General features: G+C 37.5%; 2 protein-coding genes across 2 annotated transcripts; both read left to right on the top strand.

The window, feature by feature from the left end:
* The first annotated feature begins 1,478 nt into the window (after window positions 1-1,478).
* On the top strand, window positions 1,479-7,313 carry LOC135932659 (butyrophilin-like protein 10). The gene is made up of 5 exons (XM_065470201.1): window positions 1,479-1,542; window positions 3,503-3,844; window positions 4,578-4,859; window positions 6,566-6,797; window positions 7,202-7,313. Exons 1-5 carry the CDS (start codon window positions 1,479-1,481, stop codon window positions 7,311-7,313), a joined length of 1,032 nt encoding a protein of 343 aa, XP_065326273.1.
* Window positions 7,314-7,638: 325 nt separating this feature from the next.
* LOC134623796 (butyrophilin subfamily 1 member A1-like) lies at window positions 7,639-21,656 on the top strand. The gene is made up of 4 exons (XM_063468814.1): window positions 7,639-7,702; window positions 14,715-15,056; window positions 15,684-15,965; window positions 21,619-21,656. The coding sequence occupies exons 1-4, from the start codon at window positions 7,639-7,641 to the stop codon at window positions 21,654-21,656; spliced, it is 726 nt and encodes a 241-aa protein (XP_063324884.1).
* Window positions 21,657-22,367: the final 711 nt, after the last annotated feature.

Here is a 22,367-nt window from a genome sequence, read left to right as displayed (position 1 = left end):
TAAAAACTCAGTAACAATATTAGTAGTATATCATATACCAAGATCTATGTAAAACTTAAGCACTTAAAAGATTTTACTTAAAATTTCTGGATTCAAATGGACTCGCGTGCACATCCAAATCACACGGCAATTCAGACATCAAACTATATCTCAGTTATTAATCATAGCAGTGGTGTGGATTTGATTGACAGTTTGATACAAATAAGTCCTACACCTTAAAAAAATAGCACATATGATGACAGACCTCAGACGGCTCACTATTTGATAACTATGTTATCTAATTATGTGTTTACATACATATTAGCTTCTGCAATCCTGAGATTTTCCCACTACTACTGTGTCTATATAAGGACATTCTCATATATGAGCATCATTTCTGAGACTCCTGTACCCAAAAGAAAAACACTGACAATCCACTGACCTCACCCTATGTCATCACATATAATCACATACCTGCGAGTTAGTTGGTTAGTATCCACTAACCAAACAGTACAATTAATTTAATCCTGAAAGTTTAGCGTGTTGAATGTAATAAATTAAAGTTTTAGACTCGGTCTACAAGCTTTGCTATTTCAAACTCAGTTTTTCCAATATTTTCTCTCAATCTCCCATAACCTTGATACTGCCTTGTCTCCTTTGAGATGTGAGAGATTTGGAATGTTTAGCATATTTGGAGTGTGTAGTTACTGTTTTGTGTTTTTAGTGTGTAGTGTTGTCATTAGTTTTGTTTTGTGTGTCAGAACAATGAGGCAACTGCTAATTGTCACAGTTGCTACCAATAAGCCACCAAAGACAGACTGCAGTGTAAACGCTGTTATCAGGTGGAAAAGAGGAGGAGTGATACAACTGTTGTCAGGCCAGCAGGTGCAGGTATCAGCTTGTGATGTGCTCCTCTTTCTAATGGTGGACACAATTTTTTGGGGAGTGGCACAAATAATTTGTGTGGCATATTATTTGATGCAGAACACCTGATTGTTCTGGCAATAGTTTGAAATGGTTATAGAAAAAACACATAGGCTGCATTTTTAGCTAAATAGCTGCATGTAATTTTGAGTTTTGCAAAACTTGTGCATATATTTTTAAAATGCACAATTTATTTTTGCATTTCAAGTTATGGTTAAAATGATTCATTAAACATGTTTGTGGTTGTTACAGTAAGAAATATGACTTTAACTCGAACTTTTCTGTCTCATTTTAAGTCAGTTCTTTTAATACAGTATGTCAAAATCAAAAAATAACTGTAAATTCAGACGTGAGGTTCCAGTTTAGATTAGGGAGACAGACACTATATAGAGTAGACTTTAAATGTTTCTTTTTGCTAAAGCATATAGTTAGGTCTAGTGGTGCAACGGATCACGGTTGATCCGAAATCCGAACCAATCCCACTCCACGGTTCGGTACGCACGTGATCCGAAGATTCGAAAAAGAAAAAAAAAGTATTTGTATGGTGCGCGCGGTCAGTCTGTCAAGCGGTAGTTATGGTCAACGCTAGCGGTCCAAGTAGCGGAGCAGAGGAGTTTGCGGCATTTAACCCTCGGTTGGGTTCAAACTGAAATTCAGTTTCCAGTAGCACAGCACCGACAGAAGTTGCAGAATGTGAGCAGAAATATACAAATACAGAGAATACAAAATGGATAAACAGAATAAATAGGAATAAGAATACAAGGGGACGGCACATTTTAAGTATTGTGAGTCTATTACACCGTTGGATATTAACAAAAACTACTGCACAGTGAAAAGGCACTACAGCTACTTGTTCCCCCACCCTCTGTCCCCGTTTCCCCTCCAGCGAGGAGTTAAACAGTTTGTGGGACAAAGGACTTTTTAAGTCTGCTGGTCCTTGACTGGGAGAAGCAACCTGTCACTGAACAGACTCCTCTGGTTGTTTATGGCTGTGTGCAGAGGATGCAGAGGCTGCCCAGCATGGTCCATAATGTCCATATTGCACCTTAATTTGTTTTTATATAAGTGCATGGAATGAGTCTTCAGTTGAATGTTTTTTAATAGGCAAAAAATACTTAAATAAGTAAACAGGGAGTAGAATTTTTGTCTTTTTTTTCTATTTTTGCTGATCCGAAAATTGATCCGATCCGTGACTTTAAAACCGTGATCCGATCCGAACCGTGAGATTTTTGATCCGTTGCACCACTAGTTAGGTCTGGATCAAATGACTCTTAATGCAGCTGATTATAGACATCACACAGTGAGTGTTTCTTCATCATTTACTATGCATTTATACATTACTCGTCATTTAATTGTTAGTTAATATTCATGTCTGTGTAAATGTGTTGTTGAACAACCCTTGTCAAATACAATTATACACGATAGCCTGTGATTTTATGATAGTTGGAGCAGATCCTTCCACTAAATGGTACGCAGGCGGTCAAAGTACACACTTGCCTTATTCACATTCAGCACAGCCGAAGATTCTGTGCAGCGTGTTGAACGCAGGTTTCAAACTCACTCAGAAAATCAACCAGTAAGTGTGTGATGTTACTTAAATACAGTTTTATTTTAGTTTTAATGGTGGTTCTTTATTGTAGTTCTATTTTGATAAATTGCAAACTGGTTTTCTTGTTTTATAAACTGTGTTAACTCTATTTGTTAGCTAAGTTTTCATTATACATAGAATACTATATTTTAAGTTTTTCTTCTGTTAGCCATCATAAAAATAACGGCCAACCAGTAAAGCTTTCTTTTCTTAAACAGGAAGTAGTTTAATGTCAGAATCTAAACACTTTGTTCTTCCTTGTCTTAGTCTACCTTTATTTTTGGTGTTGGCTGTGCTGGACTTTGTGATCAAGCGTATAACTAACACAAAATGGCAGTCTTGGTAAGTTGTCTTTTGTTTTGTTTTTATGACTAACTTACCCTTTGTATCCAGTTTAAGGTATATTTGTTTTTGCTGATCAAAAACACAGATTGCCAAAGGAAGGTCTGTGGCAGAAAAAAAAAGGAAAACAAAATAAGCTTTGCAATAAAAGCATTTTTTATTGCATAGTCTACATCAGTATTCAAATTGGTATTTTGTTTCATGTCATTGGATAAATTTTACAAGATGATCAGTATTTTTTGTTCACCTGTTATTGGTGATCTCAGCTGATATTTTTACTTGTTTATACTTTTTGCTGTCTTAAAGTCATGATATACTTTTAAGTAATTAAAATTTGGGGACTTTGTATTCTTTTTCCAGAACTCCAGGATAAATTCCCAATGTGGTCAATTCACTTTGAAACGTCATCTATGCACTTTGTTTTTTCACCACACTGTGATCCTACTTCTTCTGACAGATATAAGGACAGGTAACATCTAAACAAACGTTATCAGCTAAAGTAAATACTTTCCACAAAATATATCCTTCTTGGAGGGCTGTGTATATTTTATAATTTGTTAGGTGTACAAAAATATAAATGAAACTGAGCAGTCAAGCTTAAGCTGCAGATAATCTAAGAACATTAGATAAACATAACTGTGAGATACAAACTTTGTCCTGTCCTTTCAGGTCAGTCTCAAACAGTAACATCATCTCAAACAATAATCACAGTAGTTGGTGAGGATGTCATCTTACCATGCTACCTTGACTCTGCGTCAGATGCTGTTTCTAAGAGTCTGGAGTGGGGAAGACCTGACCTGGATCCCAGATTTGTCCATGTGTGGTTTGAGGGTCAAGACCATCTGGTTAATCAAAACCCATCTTACAAAGGAAGGACATCACTGTCCACTGAGAAACTAAAGCAGGGAGACCTTTCACTGAAACTCACTAGAGTCAAACACTCTGATAATGGCAGATATAGATGCTTTTTTCCCTCAGAGTCCAAAGAATCTACTGTTGAACTTCTTGTTGGTAAGTGGACATTTTTCATTACACTGTGAGATACAGATGGATGACAAATAATTGTCCTGTAGTAAGGACACCCAATGACTTTATTATGCTGTTACGAATGTTTGAATGCAAGCGATGGAAACCAATTGTGCATTTACAGGGAAGAGTCACTGTTAATATAAAGCTGCTTTATATGTGATCACCTTTATTCAGTGACTACACATTTCTATCCTGAGACAAAAATGAACACATATGGAAGATTTTTTACCATTGAGTTAGACAGGGCTCCACAACCATCATCAAAACACCACATGACAGTATGTGTTATTTGGTGTAATAACTGAAGGTGTTTATTCCTCTAGTTTACGTCAGTGGAGTTCAGATGGTGCTTGGTGGCCCAACTCCTTGTTCGTTTTTCTTTTATCACACCCCAGTATTGCTACCCTTTGTCAACTACACTGGAACATGTTTTGTTTTCGTCTCCAGTAACAGCTGAAGTAACAAAGCCTGCTGGAGGTAAACTATTGGCAGGAGTAAATTATTGAAACCTCACACGGCTGTTCTCACGTTGTGGTTGAGTTACCAAGTATGTTACAATTAAAGGAAGTGAAGTATTGGTCAGCACTGAAAAAAGCAGTCAAAGTTTTACCGGACTTTTTTCCGCACTGATTAAGACATGTTTTACTGCTGATATCATTAATCAAATACACTGTTCTGTGAATGAATTAACACTTCTTATCTTTGTCATCCTCAGGTTCACTTTCCTTACCTACAGTAGAAGAAGTCAACATAAACAGGAGTGCAGTGGCTTTACAGTGTAAGTCTGCAGGCTGGTATCCAGAGCCTGAGCTGCTGTGGATGGACAGTGATGGAAACAGCCACTCTGCTGGACCTACAGAGACCCTCAGAGGTCCTGATGACATCTATACTGTCAGCAGCAGAGTGACTGTGGAGAAGAGACACAGAAATACTGTCAACTGTATAGTCCAACAAAGGGATATCAACCAGAGCAGAGAGACACAGATGCATGTTTCAGGTAATGTTTTCTTCTGAAATTTGATTCAGTCTTAAGATGTGTTATGTTACAACCTCTGATTAACAACTGATTAAAAAAATCTGAAGTGTAATATTTAAATGTTATAGTTAAATAAAGTCAGTTTTTCATAATTATTAAGACTTGCAAAGAAATTAAATGCAAATCTAAATTCATTTAAAATTTGATATAAGAAACATTTCTATTTTCTTAAACTGAAAGAACAATACTGGATAATTTATATAATGATAAATTCAAACTGTTACAAACTGACTTTGTCTGTATGGGGCATGAGAGGTGTAATACAAGGGCAATAGCACAAGCTGTTTATAAGCTCAGACTACAAACAATAAAGTGTGCATCAAAATTTATTTAGCGGTTTTTTAAAATTCTTACAGTTTTACATGATTAAATTAAGTAGGAGTGGAAAAGGAAGCAAATTAATCTCCAGGGTCTCCAAGGCCAAAACAACAAACAAAAACTCCAAGGTTCACATAAAAAAGAAATGGCAGAGAACCCCTACCAAACTTCCACTAACTTCTAAATACCATGACTAAACTGTAAAATTGGCTTCCAAAGCACAAATCAAAGAAAGCAAAAACAGCACTAATGTGTCCCAGGACTCAGTAGCCAAAAGACAAAGAGAGTAACACACTTGCTGCTGGGGGGATTATGCTGCTCCACAAGTGATCTTGATGCTGCTCAGCGGTGTCAATCAGGTGTGGAAACCTGGAACAGAGAGTGAGGGAGAGAGCAACTCTCTTGCAGGAAGAGGCCTAAAGGTCAGTGGATGTAACACAAACCAATCCAGTATCTGACAGTTGATGAAGTTACTTCATAATTCATGTTTGGTATTAAAGAAAACCACCCAGTGAGGCTGAGTCTTTCTGAACTGAAGAGGGAGGAGTTTTCCAGTCTGTGAAACATTGACTGGCTGTGATCTTCAGACCATCTGGTGGCAGTGCCTTAAACATTGTCATGATTTTGAAGAGAAAATAATTTTTGTGGTCAGAAACAACTCTGAAAACCATTTTCAGTCAACACAGTTCATTTCTGCATCGAAATAACATCTGAGCTCATTAAACATAGATTGAAGAGAAGTGGGAAACTGTACTGCTGTTTTCAGCACACAGTCCAAAGTAATGTAAAGTGATGTATGTGGGGACTTGGTAGCTTGGACATCTGTGAAAGCCAGCCAGTCGGTACATAATGATACATACTGGTTTTGGAGTAACATCAGCTGCCATCCAGAAGATGTCTCTGTCAGGGAAGGTCCTTCATGTTTCAACAGGTTGTCTTTGTGGTATTTCTTTTAAAGTATAGGCTCTAAGTGTCTCATAAAATGATTATCTGTTTTATTTACAATTTGAATGCATGTCTGAGCATTTTTGGAAGTTACTATGAATTTAATTATCTTGTCTTTTTAATTTTAGGTGATTGTGTTGCAGTTCCACCTTCTTCTGCCCTCCGTGTCAGTATTATTTTGGCAGTTTTTCTCATTTGTACTTGTACAACAGTCATTGTTCTGTGGATATGGAGACAAAGCAAAATCAAAGGTAATCATATTGGTCTATCTGCTAGATGTCACCAAATCTGTACTAATTCAAGTTTTTAACAACTAAAATCACCTTGATTGACAACTTAATCAAGGTGTGTGTAACACCTTTTCATCAGACAACTTTTACATAACTAACTCTGTACTTATGCAGAGAAAAAGAGGCAAACTGAGGATGAAGCTGAGGAGAAAGAGAAAGAGCAGCTGTTGGCAGAAAACAAGAAGTCGGAAGAACTACAGCGGAAAGAGGAAGAGCTGAAAGACCTGGAGGAGCTGGTTAATATACTGATTGAACAGGAAAACGAACTGAAGAAAGTGAAAAATGAACTCAAACAACAAAGGGATAAGGTGGATGGTGAGGTGGAGGATATTGAAAACAAGCTTCAGTCAGTGGATAAGAACACAGAAAGTGACAGGGCAAAGGGATACATGGATCTGAAAGAAATAATAACAGAAAGCAAAAACAAATTACTAAAGAAAAAAGCAGCAAATTCAGAGCTGCAAACAAACATTGAAAACCGTCTGCTTAGAACGCAGTACATACATGATAAAATGACCCAAAAAAAAACCGGAAGTCGAGAAACAACTGGCAGAGTTACAGAAACAGAAAGATGAGATTAAGAAGACACTTAATTTAGAGCAAAATCAGGAAACTTTAAACATTTTGAAAAAATCTCAAACCTCATGTAGAGAGGTTTGAAAAGTACTTCTTGTATCTGCTGATGGTACGTACCGCCAGCCTGTCCTTCCATGATGGCTCATCTCATCCCCTTCTCCCCTTCTTTCTCAGGTGTCTGCTACCTGAGGTATTCACTAAGCACATCATCTGTTGTGGCCATCTTCCTGATGTACTCATGGATGTTTGTGGTCTCATCCTGGACGGTGGTTCTGACACTCATTAATGCACGGCCACCTTTCTTTGGTTTAGCGTACAGACTCAGGGTGATGGATTTGGGGTGTATCAGAATTAGAATAAGAATAGTTTATTAATCCTTAATTAAACTATGTGCGTACACCTTCTCCAAGATAATAAGAACAGTAACAGACTGAAATTAAATCATACAATATATAACAAAGTTACAAAATATAAGAAGTAGCTCTAATATATACAAATATACAAATTATAAATATCCAGAACATTACAGGGATTAAATATGTATGGTTTTACTCTAAACTGTAAAGTGTAACTGAAACTCTCCATGCATGGTAAAGAGCTTCCTTGTCTTGATGTCAGTGGCTTTTATCTCTGCCTTTGGCCAGCTTATCATCCCACCAGGGTACCTGATCACGGGTGAGATACAGGGTGTAGGTGTTGATTGCCTGGATCTTGTTCTTCCTATTCAGCTGACTCTTCAGGTCTTACCTGACTCTCTGCAGGTATTTCACTGTTACAGCTTTCCTGGCAGCCTCTTTGAGGTTCCCATGTGTATGGGCTCAAATTGTGGTCATAAATATTTTGTACTTGTAAATCAGAATGTGTAGTTGTGAGTTTTGTAACCTTCAAATGAAAATATATGAAAATATGATGTTTTTGCATCTATAAATTAGAATTTGTGTGTGTGTAAAAAAGATTTGTGTTTGTAAAAAATATTTACACAAGTTACAATTTTTTTTGGTAAGGTCTGGTTACAGATAAAAAGCAAAAAACTATGTGTAAAACTGACCTCAAGTTTCCTGGCTGAGTGTGAGTTTCAACTTACAAGTATGACTTTTGACACGATTTTTCTTCTTTTCTTCAATTTAAACTCCAGTTTAAATTTATAAAGTCATTTCCACCTCATGTTCTGTCAAATATTTACATCGTCTCCAAGATCCAACTGTTATAAACATTTTTCAGTCAGTGTGATTGATAATAATAGGACAAATAATCATTGATCAGATCAGTGTGTAATATGCAGTCAATGGAACTGACAGTCTGACAGTTGTATTAATGCCCACAGACTGCCACAGTTAGAAACATGTAGACTAGATTTTACTCTGAGCTGACAATAAACCTGTGGTCCTGTGTAATATAAATATATACATACACACACATACAAACACACACACACACACACACATCCCCAACTAGCCATCCTCTCTGAGACTGATTCAAGACTTATGTTATTATTGGGTGATAGCATCTCAAAATACTATCACCCTCAACATCTTCTCAGATCCATTTCATGCAAAAATGGAGCAAAATAAAAACCTGTGTCATTTTAACCCAGTCTTAATTTAGTCTTTTGATATTATGTGACATTCAGTTACATCTATTGGTTGTTTTGTTAGAACATGCCCTACAATAATTGCAAGTTTTTCAATGTCACTGATTTATGCCTGTTTCACAACCGTCAACTGGGGAGTAAACTCTGGTGGGAGGGGCTGTAAACTCACAAGGCCTGTGGCAGTGACAGAATAAGCCACCCATGATATCTTTACAAGCAGTAGCCTTAAGATATTCACTATTCATTCTCCTGCTAGTGGTGGAGGAGACTTTTCTTATGGGGAAGAGGCCCTGCTGTCCTGCCGTCTTACTGGTGCTACTGAGAGATTAGAGTGGCTACATATTCTTCTGGAACATCGAGTTTTGGACCCAAGTAATCACAGACACGTTTCACAATTTATTCAGGGTCTGACAGCAGTTCACCATGTGTGTCCAATATCTAATACAAATTTCTGGATTGGAGCATGTATGTTCTTGAGAACTGACCGTGTCCTCCCCACACCAGGGGAAACCATAGGGTCCTGATACATCGGAGATTAAAAAAAAAAACCCACTCCTGTGAGTGAGGCCAAATTCATCTGCCAAGACAGCAGCGTTTTCAAGAGACTCAACTTTTTGTTCATTTAAATAAAATACCACATGCTCTAGCAAGCATTTCTTAAAATCCACCAAAAGCACTAGATCCCTCAGCTGTGCAAAATCTTTGACTTGCTAGCCTGACACCATTTATCAGAAAGCAACCTTTTTTCATGTGCAAACTTCATATGTATCTGGTTTTCCCTTTTCCCACAATGTCAGAATTTCTGCCGGTACGCTTCAGGCACCAATTCAAAAGCAAGCAATACTGTAGCCCTAACCACATCATAATCCAAGCTTTGGTCCACTGAGAGGCTAGCACACACCTCCTGAGCTTTACACACAAGCCTAAACGGCATCAGCAAGGCCCAAACCTCCTTCGGCCAGTTCAAAGCCTCATTACATCCTCAGCCAATGGTACGGCTCCACCTGGAACTTACATAGGTACAAAAAAAGTGAACGAACAATGCCACCCTCAGGTGTGAAGAGCACAAACAACACACAACATCATGACCTGGGCCATAACAGTTATTCGTTGCTAAACTAATATATTGGTTACATCCTTTGAACTGCTTGAGTCAGATAACGGGTCTTGTTTATCTTTGGTTACTTGATGTTCTAAAGAATGATACAGACGTCGGCACAGGCTTTATTTGGACACGTCCCCTTTACACATGGCTCAGGGCTTCAGTGTCAGACGTAACATCATTACCCCTGACTGGTTGAACTAGCAACATGCAGCAATAATGAAGATAGAAATGCTTGGAATCCAGATGCCGGCATGCATGTCGGCTATCAGCAGTCCGTGATGGCATAGCTTCGTCACACATGAGCTGCAACAAAACAAGTAGGAGTTAAATTCTTAAAAGTATGTTGATCTGATCAGCTTCCTGCAGCAGGTTCAAAATTGCTCTTTTCAATTCATCTCTGTTTGATAATTTCTCATCACTAGTATCAGATATAAAGGTAAATCAACATGATCAGCAGCAAAAGCAAATGAATCTGTCAAAGCAAAATTAAACACTCTATTTTACTGTAAGTGTAAATAAATGTCAAGTGTTAACAAACCAGTGCTGTATGCTCTGTAATCAGAGCTGCAAATGCAATTATACATGATAGGCTTTGATTTTATGATAGTTGGAGCAGAAAAAGTGTCACGGTCTGAGCAGGCAGACCGTGGGGAAATGGGGAAGTGGGACCCAAAACGCAGGACTCTTGCAATGAAAACCTGTCTTTATTTACAGTGAAGTAAATGAAAGTCAAAAAATAATTCCCTGTGCGCTTCCGACTCCCGTCTTGTGTCTTCTTCCTGCACCCGTGCCCCGTGTCTACGCTACCTGTGTACTATTAGCTCACTGCCTCCTCGTTTCCGCAATTCCTCCTGGGAAACACACACACAGGCAGACGTTAATACAATTCCAAAACCTGCGGCAGACTCACACTTACTAACTTGCTTGGAAACTGACGGGTAATCGCGCAACGATCCAGCGTCAGAGACAGCTCCACCACACTCCTAAGTAGCTCATCCAATGAGGCTTAATCAGGTGCAGGTGTGAGTGTGGCCCGGCTCCTGGGTGACAATTAATTAATTAAGTCAGTCATATATCCACAAAGACAACAAGCTGAAAGTCAGTGATGCTGCTCGGTTTGCAGTCCTGAATATCACGGCACAAGCAGGATTCACTGCACTGTTAATGTTAGCTATGTTATATTGCTGCCTCTGTTCGGTGGTGTCGAGCCAAACGGACTTTAACGTGTGTTTGAACGAGCTGACGGCTCACTCGTTAAGCTGAAAGAAAGATGCTTTAATCACAGGAGTCACACATGTGTCCACTGTACCATCTGGAATTCTTCTTGTTTAGCACTCGTAATAACACAAACACTAAATCCTCCTTCTCTTGTGCTGTTTTGTAGCAGTGTATACACCTGAGACTGTCACCTGTCTGTCTGTCCTGCACTCTCTCTCTGTTTCTTTCTCTCTGATTGTGGAATAAAAGTATGAACATGTGTTTATAAGTTACACTTGTGTTTGAATCCTGCAGCTTATCACACATTTGATTTCCATGTGTGACAACTGCAAGTGTCCAGAGTGAGGACAGACTGAGGGACCCACTGCTGCACATCATCTGTGAGGCTTTGCACCCCTGATGATCCACCAGGACAAACTCAGCAGTGTGTGAGGAAGAGGAGGAGGAAGAGCCAGCAGCAGCTGACAGATGGAGAGAATAGACAGACTGTTCCCTGTTTGTGAAGGACTGCTAGGAAAGTTTAACATAACTAATTGTCTGTCCTGAATCAGTCTTATTAGGTAATGTTCAAATAACGTTATCATTCCAGTGTTTTCAGTGTGGGAGAAAGTACTCAGGGCCTTCAAGTTACACACTATGAAAGGCAGCAACAAGTTTAATATTCAGAAACCTAAAGTATGTATCAGCAGCAGAATGGAGCTAAAAATAAATGTTTGTTTCAGTTCTATGAAGCTTTGAGTATTTTGGATCAGTAGTACTGCTGTGTTTGTTGTATCATATTGCTGTAATTGTTTATATGCTTTATATATTCTGAGGTAAGTTGATCTATAGTGTTACATCATATTCTATAAGGATGTTATGTGTTTGTATACTTTCTGCCCAGTTTGACCCATTTAGCAGAAGTTAGCCTGTTTAAGGCTCTGATATCTATTCTGTATGACTTAAAGCAGTTATGACATGGTCTGATTTTCTCACCCAATAAAGGAATATTTCATATATCAGTCTACTCTTCATTCTATCAGCAACAGTTATCACAGCTTTTGTCCCTCTTTGGGGGTATACTACTAAATCTGGGACTCTGCGCCATTTGACTTTAGAACTGAAGAAGCTTCTCGGATGAGAGGTGAAACGTCTTCAAGCAACTTAAAGAAGTCCAGATGCTTTTCTTTCCAAGCTCCTTAGACTACAATGACCTGGATGACTGAGAACCTTCACAGACAACTCGTACATTTTCTTTTTATAAATATATGTAAGCATTGAGCCAAATGTAATGTAATGCCAACATAATAAAATAACAATATTTGTCTCTTATATATGATACATCTATATATAGATGTTATATAGATAAGATACTTGTCTTTGAGCGAAGATTTAAGGTGATAGGAAATATAAATAACTGCAACTTGAATCTTTACTGAAGCTCAGTATTTGACACAGAGTTCAAGTTCACTGCTGTAATAACTAATCATTTATTAATCATTGATTAATATAATAATAACTTTAATATTGGCCATATTATATTCACATTACCAAAGTGAGATGACTTTAGTCTCATGAACAACATTAGCTAATTGTTATTTACTAGCTAATCTTAAAATGACAGTACAGATATGAAGCCCAACAATCATGTTTTACAGTCCTGTGGTCTCAGCCTCAGATACTTATCAAATCACACAAATATCATATAAAAACAAACAAATGTACAAAATATGTTCTCCTTCATTTCTGTGAAACAAAGCTGCATGAAACGTTTCCAGCGGGTCGTATCATGGTTGCTAGGCAACCTGGGCAGCGCGACGGAGGCTAGACCGTCCCATTTCACAAGCCTACAAGCCTCGCACTTCCGGCCTTAGCGGTCTTTAAGTATGCAGCCTTTGTGGACCGTTAAGGCTGCAGGCCCTGAATTGGATTACAGCCCTGGATACACAAACATGGAAACAGGAGACAGCAGCACCAAAAACACACATCTGTCACCCAGACCAAGGGCCTGTGAGAAAAGGTTTAATTTAGTAAACATGTCACACACAAACAAACAATACTCAATACTTCATCAATATGAACTTTACATGGAAATTAAATGACCACACACATCATTATTATTGTGCCCTGAATAAGAACAATGGTTTTAACATCACTGGAAAATGTGTATTTGTAAACACGTTTTCACATTAGGAAGAGTTTCATGAAATTTTTCTCCTTGTTCTGAATCAGTGTAAACTGTCAGATGTCCATTAACTCCTACTGTATCATCTGTAATCAGAGAGCTGTAAAATACAACTGTATATAAGAGAGCTGTGATTTTATGATTGTTGGAGCAGATCCTTGTACCAAAGATCACACAGATGGTCAAAGTACACACTCCCACTTTTCAAGTTCAGCACAGCCGAAGATCCTGTGTAGCATTTTGAACGTAGGTGCAAACTCACTCAGAGAAACAACTGGTAAGTGTATAAAGTTACGTAAATATGATTCTATTTTAATCTTAACTGTACTTCTTTTGTCGTAGTTCTAATTTGATAAATGTGAATTTAAAACTAGTTCTCTTGATTTATACTGTTGTTCGACTGTTTATTCACTAAGCTTTCATTAAATATAGAATGATATATTGTGTTTCTTCTTTTAGCCATTGTAAAAACAGCACTCTCAACCAGTTTTTCCTTAATTGGGAAGCAGTTTGGATCTCTTTATACTTGCTTGTCTTGATCTGCCTTTACTTTTTGCTGTTAATGTATCACCAGTGTTGGACTTTGTGATCAAGAGTATAATTATCACAAGACACCACACTCCCACACAGCAAGAAAAAAAGACCAAATGAAAAGGGGAAAAAAGATTGCACCAAGGGGAAGATCTGTGGTTGCAACATATTTTCCTTAGATAGCTACAATGCCATGATAATATATTAGCTAGATACTGGATACTAAGGGTCTTATGATACATTTGCTGCCAACTGAGGATATTGCACGGAATATCACACATTGAGCAGTTTTGGGGGTTTTTTGAGACTTGCTCCCGTTTGATCCTATCACTAAGTTATGTGGAATGGTCTATATAAATTGTTGCTGACTTAAGAGAAGTAATCACCAAATTCACATTTTTTAAACAAGTGATCTCACAGACCTTATTTTACTTTTTATTGTTTTACTACTCATTTCAATGCAGTACTTATTTATATTTATGCACTTACAGTAGTAACCAGAATAGCACAAATACATTTGACTAATTTGACTGTTGATTGTATTTTAGGGGAGCGGTCTCTACTGATATAATATGGTCTATGGATCTAGGAAGTGTATGCACAATTTAAATTATGATAATTCACTGAATTTTTAACCTATCTTTGACAAAATGCTTACTACTGAATATACAAACTTGATATCACAGTAATTTAATATTTAAGGTCAACTCACTCTGTGTAATCAGGTTTGAACTATGTTCTTCTTACTGTTTTGTTTCTTTCTATTTCCAGAGCACCAGGATGTTTCCCCAGTATGATCAGCTCATCTTGAAACCTCAGTTATGTTCTTTGTTTTTTCACCATGCTGTGATCCTGCTCCTTCTGATAGATAGGACAGGTAACTTCTACACAAACTTCATCAACTAATTTGAATACTTTAAACTCAAAATAAAGTTAAACAAGGTTTCAAGATATTTCATGATTTTGCACATATATATCAACACAATAGAAATAAAATGAAACAATCAAGACACAGCTGCAAAGAATCCACAAACATTAATGTGAATGTAAGATACAAACTTTGTCCTGTGCTTTTCAGGTCAGTCTGAGACAGTAACACCATCTCAAACAATAATCACATTAGTTGGTGAGGACGTCATCTTACCATGCCACCTAGAACCTCCATCAGATGCTGTTTCTGAGATTCTGGAGTGGGGGAGACCTGACCTGGATCCCAGATTTGTCCATGTGTGGTACGAGGGCCAAAACCATCTGGTTAATCAAAACCCATCTTACAAAGGAAGGACATCTCTGTCCACTGAGAAACTGAAGCAGGGAGACCTTTCACTGAAACTCTCTGGAGTCAAACCCTCTGATAATGGCAGATACAGATGCTATTTTCCCTCACAGCACAAAGAATCTATCATTGAACTTCTTGTTGGTAAGTTGACATTTTTCAGTACACTGTGAGATACAGATTGATGACAAATTAAAGGAAAAACTTTAACACACAGTAAAGTGATCCTTACAAAGATGTCTCTTTATATGCCGTGGGGAGCATTTGGCTGTATAGTTACATGAAACTGTTGCAGTTAATATAAAGCTGTTTTAAGTCATCAACTTTATCCAGTCTTTGCTGGGGTTTTTTTCATTATTTTATCCCACACCAGTCACTTACCATGGTGCATGTATTGTTTGATTTTTGCATTATATGGCAGGAAATAAGAAGGTTGATCCTATGCAGGTTTTAAATATTTTTGAAAATAATTTATCTTAGTTTTCCATCTTCATCCTAATAGAGCTGTGTACACTATGACTTCGTGTGAAACTGGCAATAGCACTATGGCAGTTTCTTGAACTGTGACATTTTCTAGTAACAGTTCAACCTTTATTTTACAGCTGGAAATAAACAATTTACTGAAGTAAATTATTGTTAGAACATATAACTCTGCTCAGTACGCTTGGAGGAAACCTTTATCCAAACTGGTTAAAACATTTTTATTGCTGATATAATTGACCAGAAACACTGTCCTCTGTAAGAACACATTCTTCTCTTTGGCGTCCTCAGGCTCTCTTTCATTACCAACAATATCAGGAATCAACATAAACACCAGCAGGGTGGTGTTACAGTGTGAGTCTGCAGGCTGGTATCCAGAGCCTGAGCTGCTGTGGTTGGACAGTGAGGGAAACCTCCTCTCTGCTGGACCTACAGAGACCCTCAGAGGTCCTGATGACCTCTATACTGTCAGCAGCAGAGTGACTGTGGAGAAGAGATACAGAAACAGCTTCACGTGCAGAGTCCAACAAAAGGATATGAAACAGAGCAGAGAGACACACATACATGTTTCAGGTAAATTGTATTTTTTTAATCTTTAGAAATATAAATAAAATGCTATAGTTAATTGATTTCACTAAAAAGATCATTATCAAATCTTAAAACTGAAAAAAGATGTTCCCAAATGGACACAAGCCACAATATTTAAAAATCTCTATAATTTAAAAAGAACCCAGTGAAACATCTAACAGTGGATTGGACATATTTGTTTTTTTTAAAAAAAAACAAAATACCTCCCTATGTAAGGGGTGTTTTTTTGTTTTGTTTTGTTTTTTCCACTCTGAAATATTGGCTGTGATCTGAAGAGCCTATGTTATGTGTACCAGTTCAAGGATGACCCCAATCCAGAATGCTGAAGGCAGGATTTAAACTCAAACAGGTGCAGGGAAATCTGAAGAATATATAAAGTCCAAAAACTAGAGAGTGGGTTATACAGAACAAGAGAGCTCTGAGTAGGCCTGGAAACACTGGGAATACAAAGCCTGGGAACACACAGCTAGCACGACAAAACATTGAACAGATGGAGACAGACTGAACACTACAGACATACGGAGGTAGAGGGATGTGAAAAGAACACAACACACAGAATACAGCAGTTACCAAAATAAAACTAAATATAGCTAAATGTGCAGACAAACATACGAAGACAAGACTGGATGAACAGAATTGGAACACAAAAAAGGAATTTACTAAATAAGCCCAAGGCTCTCCAAAATGTAACTTAACATGAAATAACAAAACCATACAGAAATTATATAATGCATCAGGCAATAAACATGACATGCAATACACATAGGAAACTAGGAAAACCATCACTGCATTAAAAATTGTTGTTAATCTGTAGTGAAAAGGATCAAGAAAAAACACTTTTCTAGTCTATTCGAGCACTCACTGCTCCTTTTACTACAGGGCTCATTCACCAAACACACTTTCATGCAAACACCTTTTTTAAGATGCAACAAAGCACTTTGTTTCACACTTACGCACACGCTCACACTCCTAATGGGTGGAGGCAAAAAGGACACTTTGACATGTAGACTGGAGTAGCCAGGGATTGAGCAACCAACATTGTGGTTGGTAGACGACCCTCCTAAGTCTCAGTTGCCCCAATTCGTATGTTCGTTAAGAATATGAAAAATATATATTTGATTTTCAAATCTACAGGAAACAACCTCCTCTGATTCCATACACTTACACAATTGTTTCTGGCATCATTTTTATTAACTCAGATATGAAAGATTTTTTTTTATTCTCTTATTTGATTTTTTAGACATTATTTATATTATTTAAATATATTTATCAAATATAAGTTGTAAATTACTTGTGCAAATATTTTTCTGTCGTAGTTACATTTTAAGTAGAGTCCCAGCATTTTGGGGAAACAGATTTTTGGATAAATGTAATTCCCTTGTCTTTTTCATTTCAGGTGATTGTGTTGCTGTTCCACATTTTCCTGCTGACCGTGTCAGCATTATCTTAGCAATTTGTTTCATATTAACTGCAGCAGCTATTTCTATGTGGAAATGGAAACAAAACAGATCTAAAGGTATCTAACTCTGGTAACTCTTAACAATTTAATGTGAATAAGCATTAGTGAGCTTTCCAGTGTACTTACTGTATCATGATAGATGGAATTCATTTAAAAAGCCCCTGATACTAGATGCATGGCCCAGAATCTATAGCAATGAAATGTAAAAAAAAATCTGTTTTGTTGAATTTCTAATATTCTTTATTTAATGTCCATAATCTTCCTTCAAACCATATTAGAAATGTTTTAATTAAGTTATGTGACACGTTTTTTCTGCCAATTTCAACAAAATAACTATTTATGCATTTACACAGAGAGAAAGAGACATATAGTAGAAGAGCTGCTCATGGCAGAAAGCAAGAATTCTGAAGAATTACAGAAGAAAGATGAAGAACTGAAAGACCTGAAGGAGCTGATTAATATATTGATGAAACAACAGATTGACCTGAAAGAAGTGAAAAAAGAACTCGGAGATCAAAGCAATAAATTTGCATCTGAGGTGGAGAACCTGCCCAAGCAGTTTCTGGAAGAGGATAAGAACACAGAAAAGGACAGAGCAAAGGGATACATGGATCTGAAAGAAATAATAACAAAAAGCAAACAGAAATTACCGCAGCAAAGATCAGCATATGAAGAGATGGAAACAAACATAGAAAGACATCTGATTAGCACACAGCGAGCATGTAATAAAATGAGAAACATAAAAACAATAGCAGAGAAACAGAATGAAAACATAATTTTGCAACTGTCAGAGATACAGAAACAGAAAGAAACTATTCATAAGAAATCAAATTTAGAGTCAAACCAGGAAACCTTAAACATTTAAATACTATGTACAAGAGGTGTAATCATGGCAGGGGTGATCGTGGCTCAAGAGTTGGGAGTTCACCTTGTAATCGGAAGGTTGCTGGTTTGAGCCCCAGCTTGGACAGTCTCGGTCGTTGTGTCCTTGGGCAAGACACTTCCCCCGTTGCCTACTGGTGGTGGTCAGAGGGCCCGGTGGCGCCAGTGTCCGGTAGCCTCGTCTCTGTCAGTGTGGCTGTGGCTACAATGTAGCTTTCCATCACCAGTGTGTGAATGACTGAATGTGTAAAGCGCTTTGGGGTCCTTGGGGACTAGTTAAATCTCTAGCAAGAGCCATTTGCTCTTTTGGTGAAAAGGCTTAACTGAATAAAAATTTTAATATCTGTGTGCATTTTTCTGATGACATTTTCTGAAGGCAGTTATTTTTTAAAAACTGTGCTATAATAGAGAAGAAATCAAAGTTTTCATCTTATCCAGATAAGATCTCATTTATTTCTGTGCTGCAGTTCAGCCATTCAGTCATGACTGAACACATAATGCACATCACATTACATCAAAAGGTTCTTCAAAAAACAAAACTATACATTTCATAAACAAAACAAATAAAGTTACATACTATAAAGTATTCTGGCAACCGTCAGTGCTACTTCTGGGCCTTCTTGTTTATAAACGAGTAAGCTGCTGATAAAATTAAGAATAGCCTTTATTGGGTGAGAAAATCATGACATATAATTTTCTTAGGTCAGATAAAAAAGATATCTGATCCTTAAATGGCTGAATGGGCCTAATGCAGCAGATATGCGTTATATGACAGTATGTTTGCACCAAGTATCGCAGCAATTTCCTAATGTTGTAAACCTGCTAAACATTTGGCAATAAAACCCTTTCTGATTCTGATTCTGAGATGAACTTATCTCAAAATATATAAAGCTATAAACAGCAATATGAAACAAAAATAGATAAAGCAGTAATATTACTCAAAAATATTTCATGTTTAACTGAAGAAACATAAAACTGAAGTTAATATGCTTGACATTTATTTTCAGGGGTATTTTGGTGCGAGTGCTTACACACTTTAACTTTTTGAATCTATACCATTTCACTGCCCAGTGCTAATTTATTTATTTAACCATTGCTAATTATTTTAAACTTTTCTAACAGCCTTCATCAAGAAAGAGCAGTCTATGTCTTCACCTCCGCTCTTCTATCCATCTCTGAGCTGGCACTTCTTCCTCCCCCTCTTCCTCACACTGTTGAATTTGTCCTGGTGTATCATCAAGAGTAGAAAAACCTTGTGTCTGGGCGCCTCTGGCCTTGATGAATTTCTCAGTCTCTCTTGACTCTGGACACATAATACTAAGGCAAAGTAAACCAACCATGGCACCTAACAAAAAACAGCAAAAGTTACGGTGGCCCTGAGAGGCCAAAAGGAGTGCAACTTAAGAAACCACCAGCAAATAAAAACACCACAAAACACAACAGAAATCAAAAAAAGATTACAATAGAAAGAAAACAAATAGAAAAATGCAGCAACAGCTAAAAGAATACATTTTTGGATAATTTTTTTGCAAAAATGGCTGAATGCTCAAACAGCATGACGAAGAGTAATGTCAGGGTTCCTGGGTTGTGATCCAGGGTTTTCAGTTCATTCATGTTCACTGTTTATTTCCCACATGTTCTACTTCCTATGTGTCAGATTATGTACAGCTGTGTTCTCATCGTCAGTCAGTCCGTCAAATAGAACTCATGTTCTACTTGCTTTAAAAGCCTCTACTTTAGAATGCACACCGTTCAAAGATTGTCTTACCTAAAGGAGATATTATGATTTTGTAGATGATTAATGCCACAATATCCACAAATAGAACAATCTGAAAAATGTACACAGGATGCGAATGATGTCTAAACACTGGCAGAAAGCTGTGGAGGACAGGAGGGCCATGATGCTCAGCTGAATATCACTTTTACGGTCCTCCACAAACATCAGGATCATTTACACTAATGATAATGTTAGTTCAGTTATTTTGCTGCCTAAGCTACTTCTATCGGTGGTGTCGAGCTAAATGGATGTTTGTTATAAGGAGAAACGAGCAGAAAAATAGTAGTTTATTCGGATTAAACCTGTGTTCTAATCCTGCATCTTATCACACATGTAATTTCCATGTGTGAAAACTGCAAGTGTCCAGAGTCAAGACAGACTGAGAAATCCACTGCTGCAGATCATCTGTGGTGTCTTTGAAGGAGAGATGATGAGATGGAGGCTTTTCATCCCTGATGATACATCAGGACAAACTCAGCGGTGTGTGAGGAAGAGAAGGAGGAAGAAGAGCAACAGCTGAGAGATGCAGAGAATAGATGGGCTATTCTCACTTTGTGAAGGACTGTTAAAAAAGTTTCAAACAGCTATTTATCTGACCTGAATCCATCTTTATAGTTAATGTTAAAATAATTTTATCATTAAAGTGTTTTCAGTGTGGGAGAAAGTACTCACATAAAAAGTATAAAAGGCAGTTAGAGTTCTGTATTCAGAAACCTAAAGTATGTATCAGCAGCAGAATGTAACTGATTATAAATGTCAGTATTTTTTTTCAGGTAAATGAAACATGTTGTATTTTGGATTAGTAGTACAGTGGTCCCTCGTTTATCGCGAGAGTTACGTTCTAAAAATAAAGATGGATAAAATCACAAAGTAGCCATCTTTATTTTTTTACAATTTTTATAGATACAATTAGTATAGATGTTTTAAGGCTGTAAAACCCCTCACTACATACTTTATGCACTTTTCTCAGACAGGCATGAACATTTTCATACTTTTCTCTCTTGTTTAAACGCTTAAACGTTTAAAGTTCAAACCTTTGTAGAAAAATAAGTCCAGTATTATAGAATGAAACCAAAGATCAAACCCTGTTTTCAGGTCCAGAACATGAGAATAGAGCAGCTGCAAGAGAATTCAACATTAATGAATCAATGGTACAGAAGTAGAGGAAGCAAGAAGAATGAGTTGAGGAAAGTTTGACTTATCTGACTGTTTTGTTTTGCTTAATGTGCCTTATGGTCCAAAAAATACGGTAACTTCTACCTTCCTTTAGCATGTCCAGAAGTCCAACTTTATGTGTGAAGGGCAGCATCTTCCTCTGCCTTTTGGGTAATGCTGCAGGTGCCTTTGATGGTGCAAAACCTTTCGTCGACATTGCTGTGTTTGTTGGAGAGAAAACTTACAAACATACAGTACAACACTTCAGAGTCGCACTGCTAGCGATCAAAGATTTATGTAAATTTGACAAGCTGACCCAAAACGCTGTTTACGTGTGGACGAAAGGCCCAAACACATAGGAAAAGCCGCATTTTCAAAAATACCTGTGCACGTGTGTACGTAGCCTCAGTGTCGTCCTCTGGGTGGAGCATTCATCTCTCCCTTAAAAGCCACACCTGATGCTGGTTATCCCAGCAGCATTTAGTCCAGCTGTGGCAACTGTTCTTCGTGGAAACATCTGCTGACAAGATTGCCATACAGTAGTGGTGTACGATACTGCATATTTTTTTATTATTGTGGCTGGTCTGTGATGCCACAGCAGCTGAGATGGACTCATGTGCACGGCATCTACAATCACACCTCGCCTGCTTAAAACTTGTGCTCTGTTCTGTGTTATTGTTGGTGGTGATGTGTATAGTTGGCAGCATGAGAGCTGCAGCCATTGAATGTACTGTGTACAGCAACTGTGTGATTATTGTAAGAATAAATGACGATACGAATCATGAAAATGCCAACGGGTCTGCCGTGGTGGTTTAGTTATCTTTTTTTTATTTATTTATTTTTTTTATAAAAATCTTACAATAAAGTGTGCAAACCAGTGAACAAATTAAAACAAGCACTGTTGAGGAACTATAATACAAGATTTACAATTAAAATTCTCAACAACAAAAACAACTGGTAAATATATAAATATATGTAAAGAACTTAACAGCCCCCAAAGCGTCTAAGACACGTCATGTGACAGCGCCACATCTAAACAAATGGTGTGGGGCAAAGTGTGCCTGCTCTGCGCTGACACAGGAGTGGCGACCTTGCTGTTTCATTTTTTGCATAA

Source organism: Pelmatolapia mariae, linkage group LG3_W, assembly GCF_036321145.2.
Source record: "Pelmatolapia mariae isolate MD_Pm_ZW linkage group LG3_W, Pm_UMD_F_2, whole genome shotgun sequence".
Lineage (NCBI taxonomy): Eukaryota > Metazoa > Chordata > Actinopteri > Cichliformes > Cichlidae > Pelmatolapia > Pelmatolapia mariae.
This window is presented reverse-complemented; position numbering and strand designations above follow the sequence as displayed.

Coding starts and splice junctions, on each gene's coding strand:
- LOC135932659 (XM_065470201.1), top strand. CDS start 1,479: ATGGTCAACGCTAGCGGTCCAAGTAGCGGAGCAGAGGAGTTTGCGGCA. Junction 3,845..4,577: donor TACTGTTGAACTTCTTGTTG/GTAAGTGGACAT, acceptor TGTCATCCTCAG/GTTCACTTTCCTTACCTACA. Junction 6,798..7,201: donor GATATTGAAAACAAGCTTCA/GTCAGTGGATAA, acceptor CTTCTTTCTCAG/GTGTCTGCTACCTGAGGTAT.
- LOC134623796 (XM_063468814.1), top strand. CDS start 7,639: ATGTCAGTGGCTTTTATCTCTGCCTTTGGCCAGCTTATCATCCCACCA. Junction 7,703..14,714: donor ACCAGGGTACCTGATCACGG/GTGAGATACAGG, acceptor TGTGCTTTTCAG/GTCAGTCTGAGACAGTAACA. Junction 15,966..21,618: donor GACACACATACATGTTTCAG/GTAAATTGTATT, acceptor ACATAGGAAAAG/CCGCATTTTCAAAAATACCT.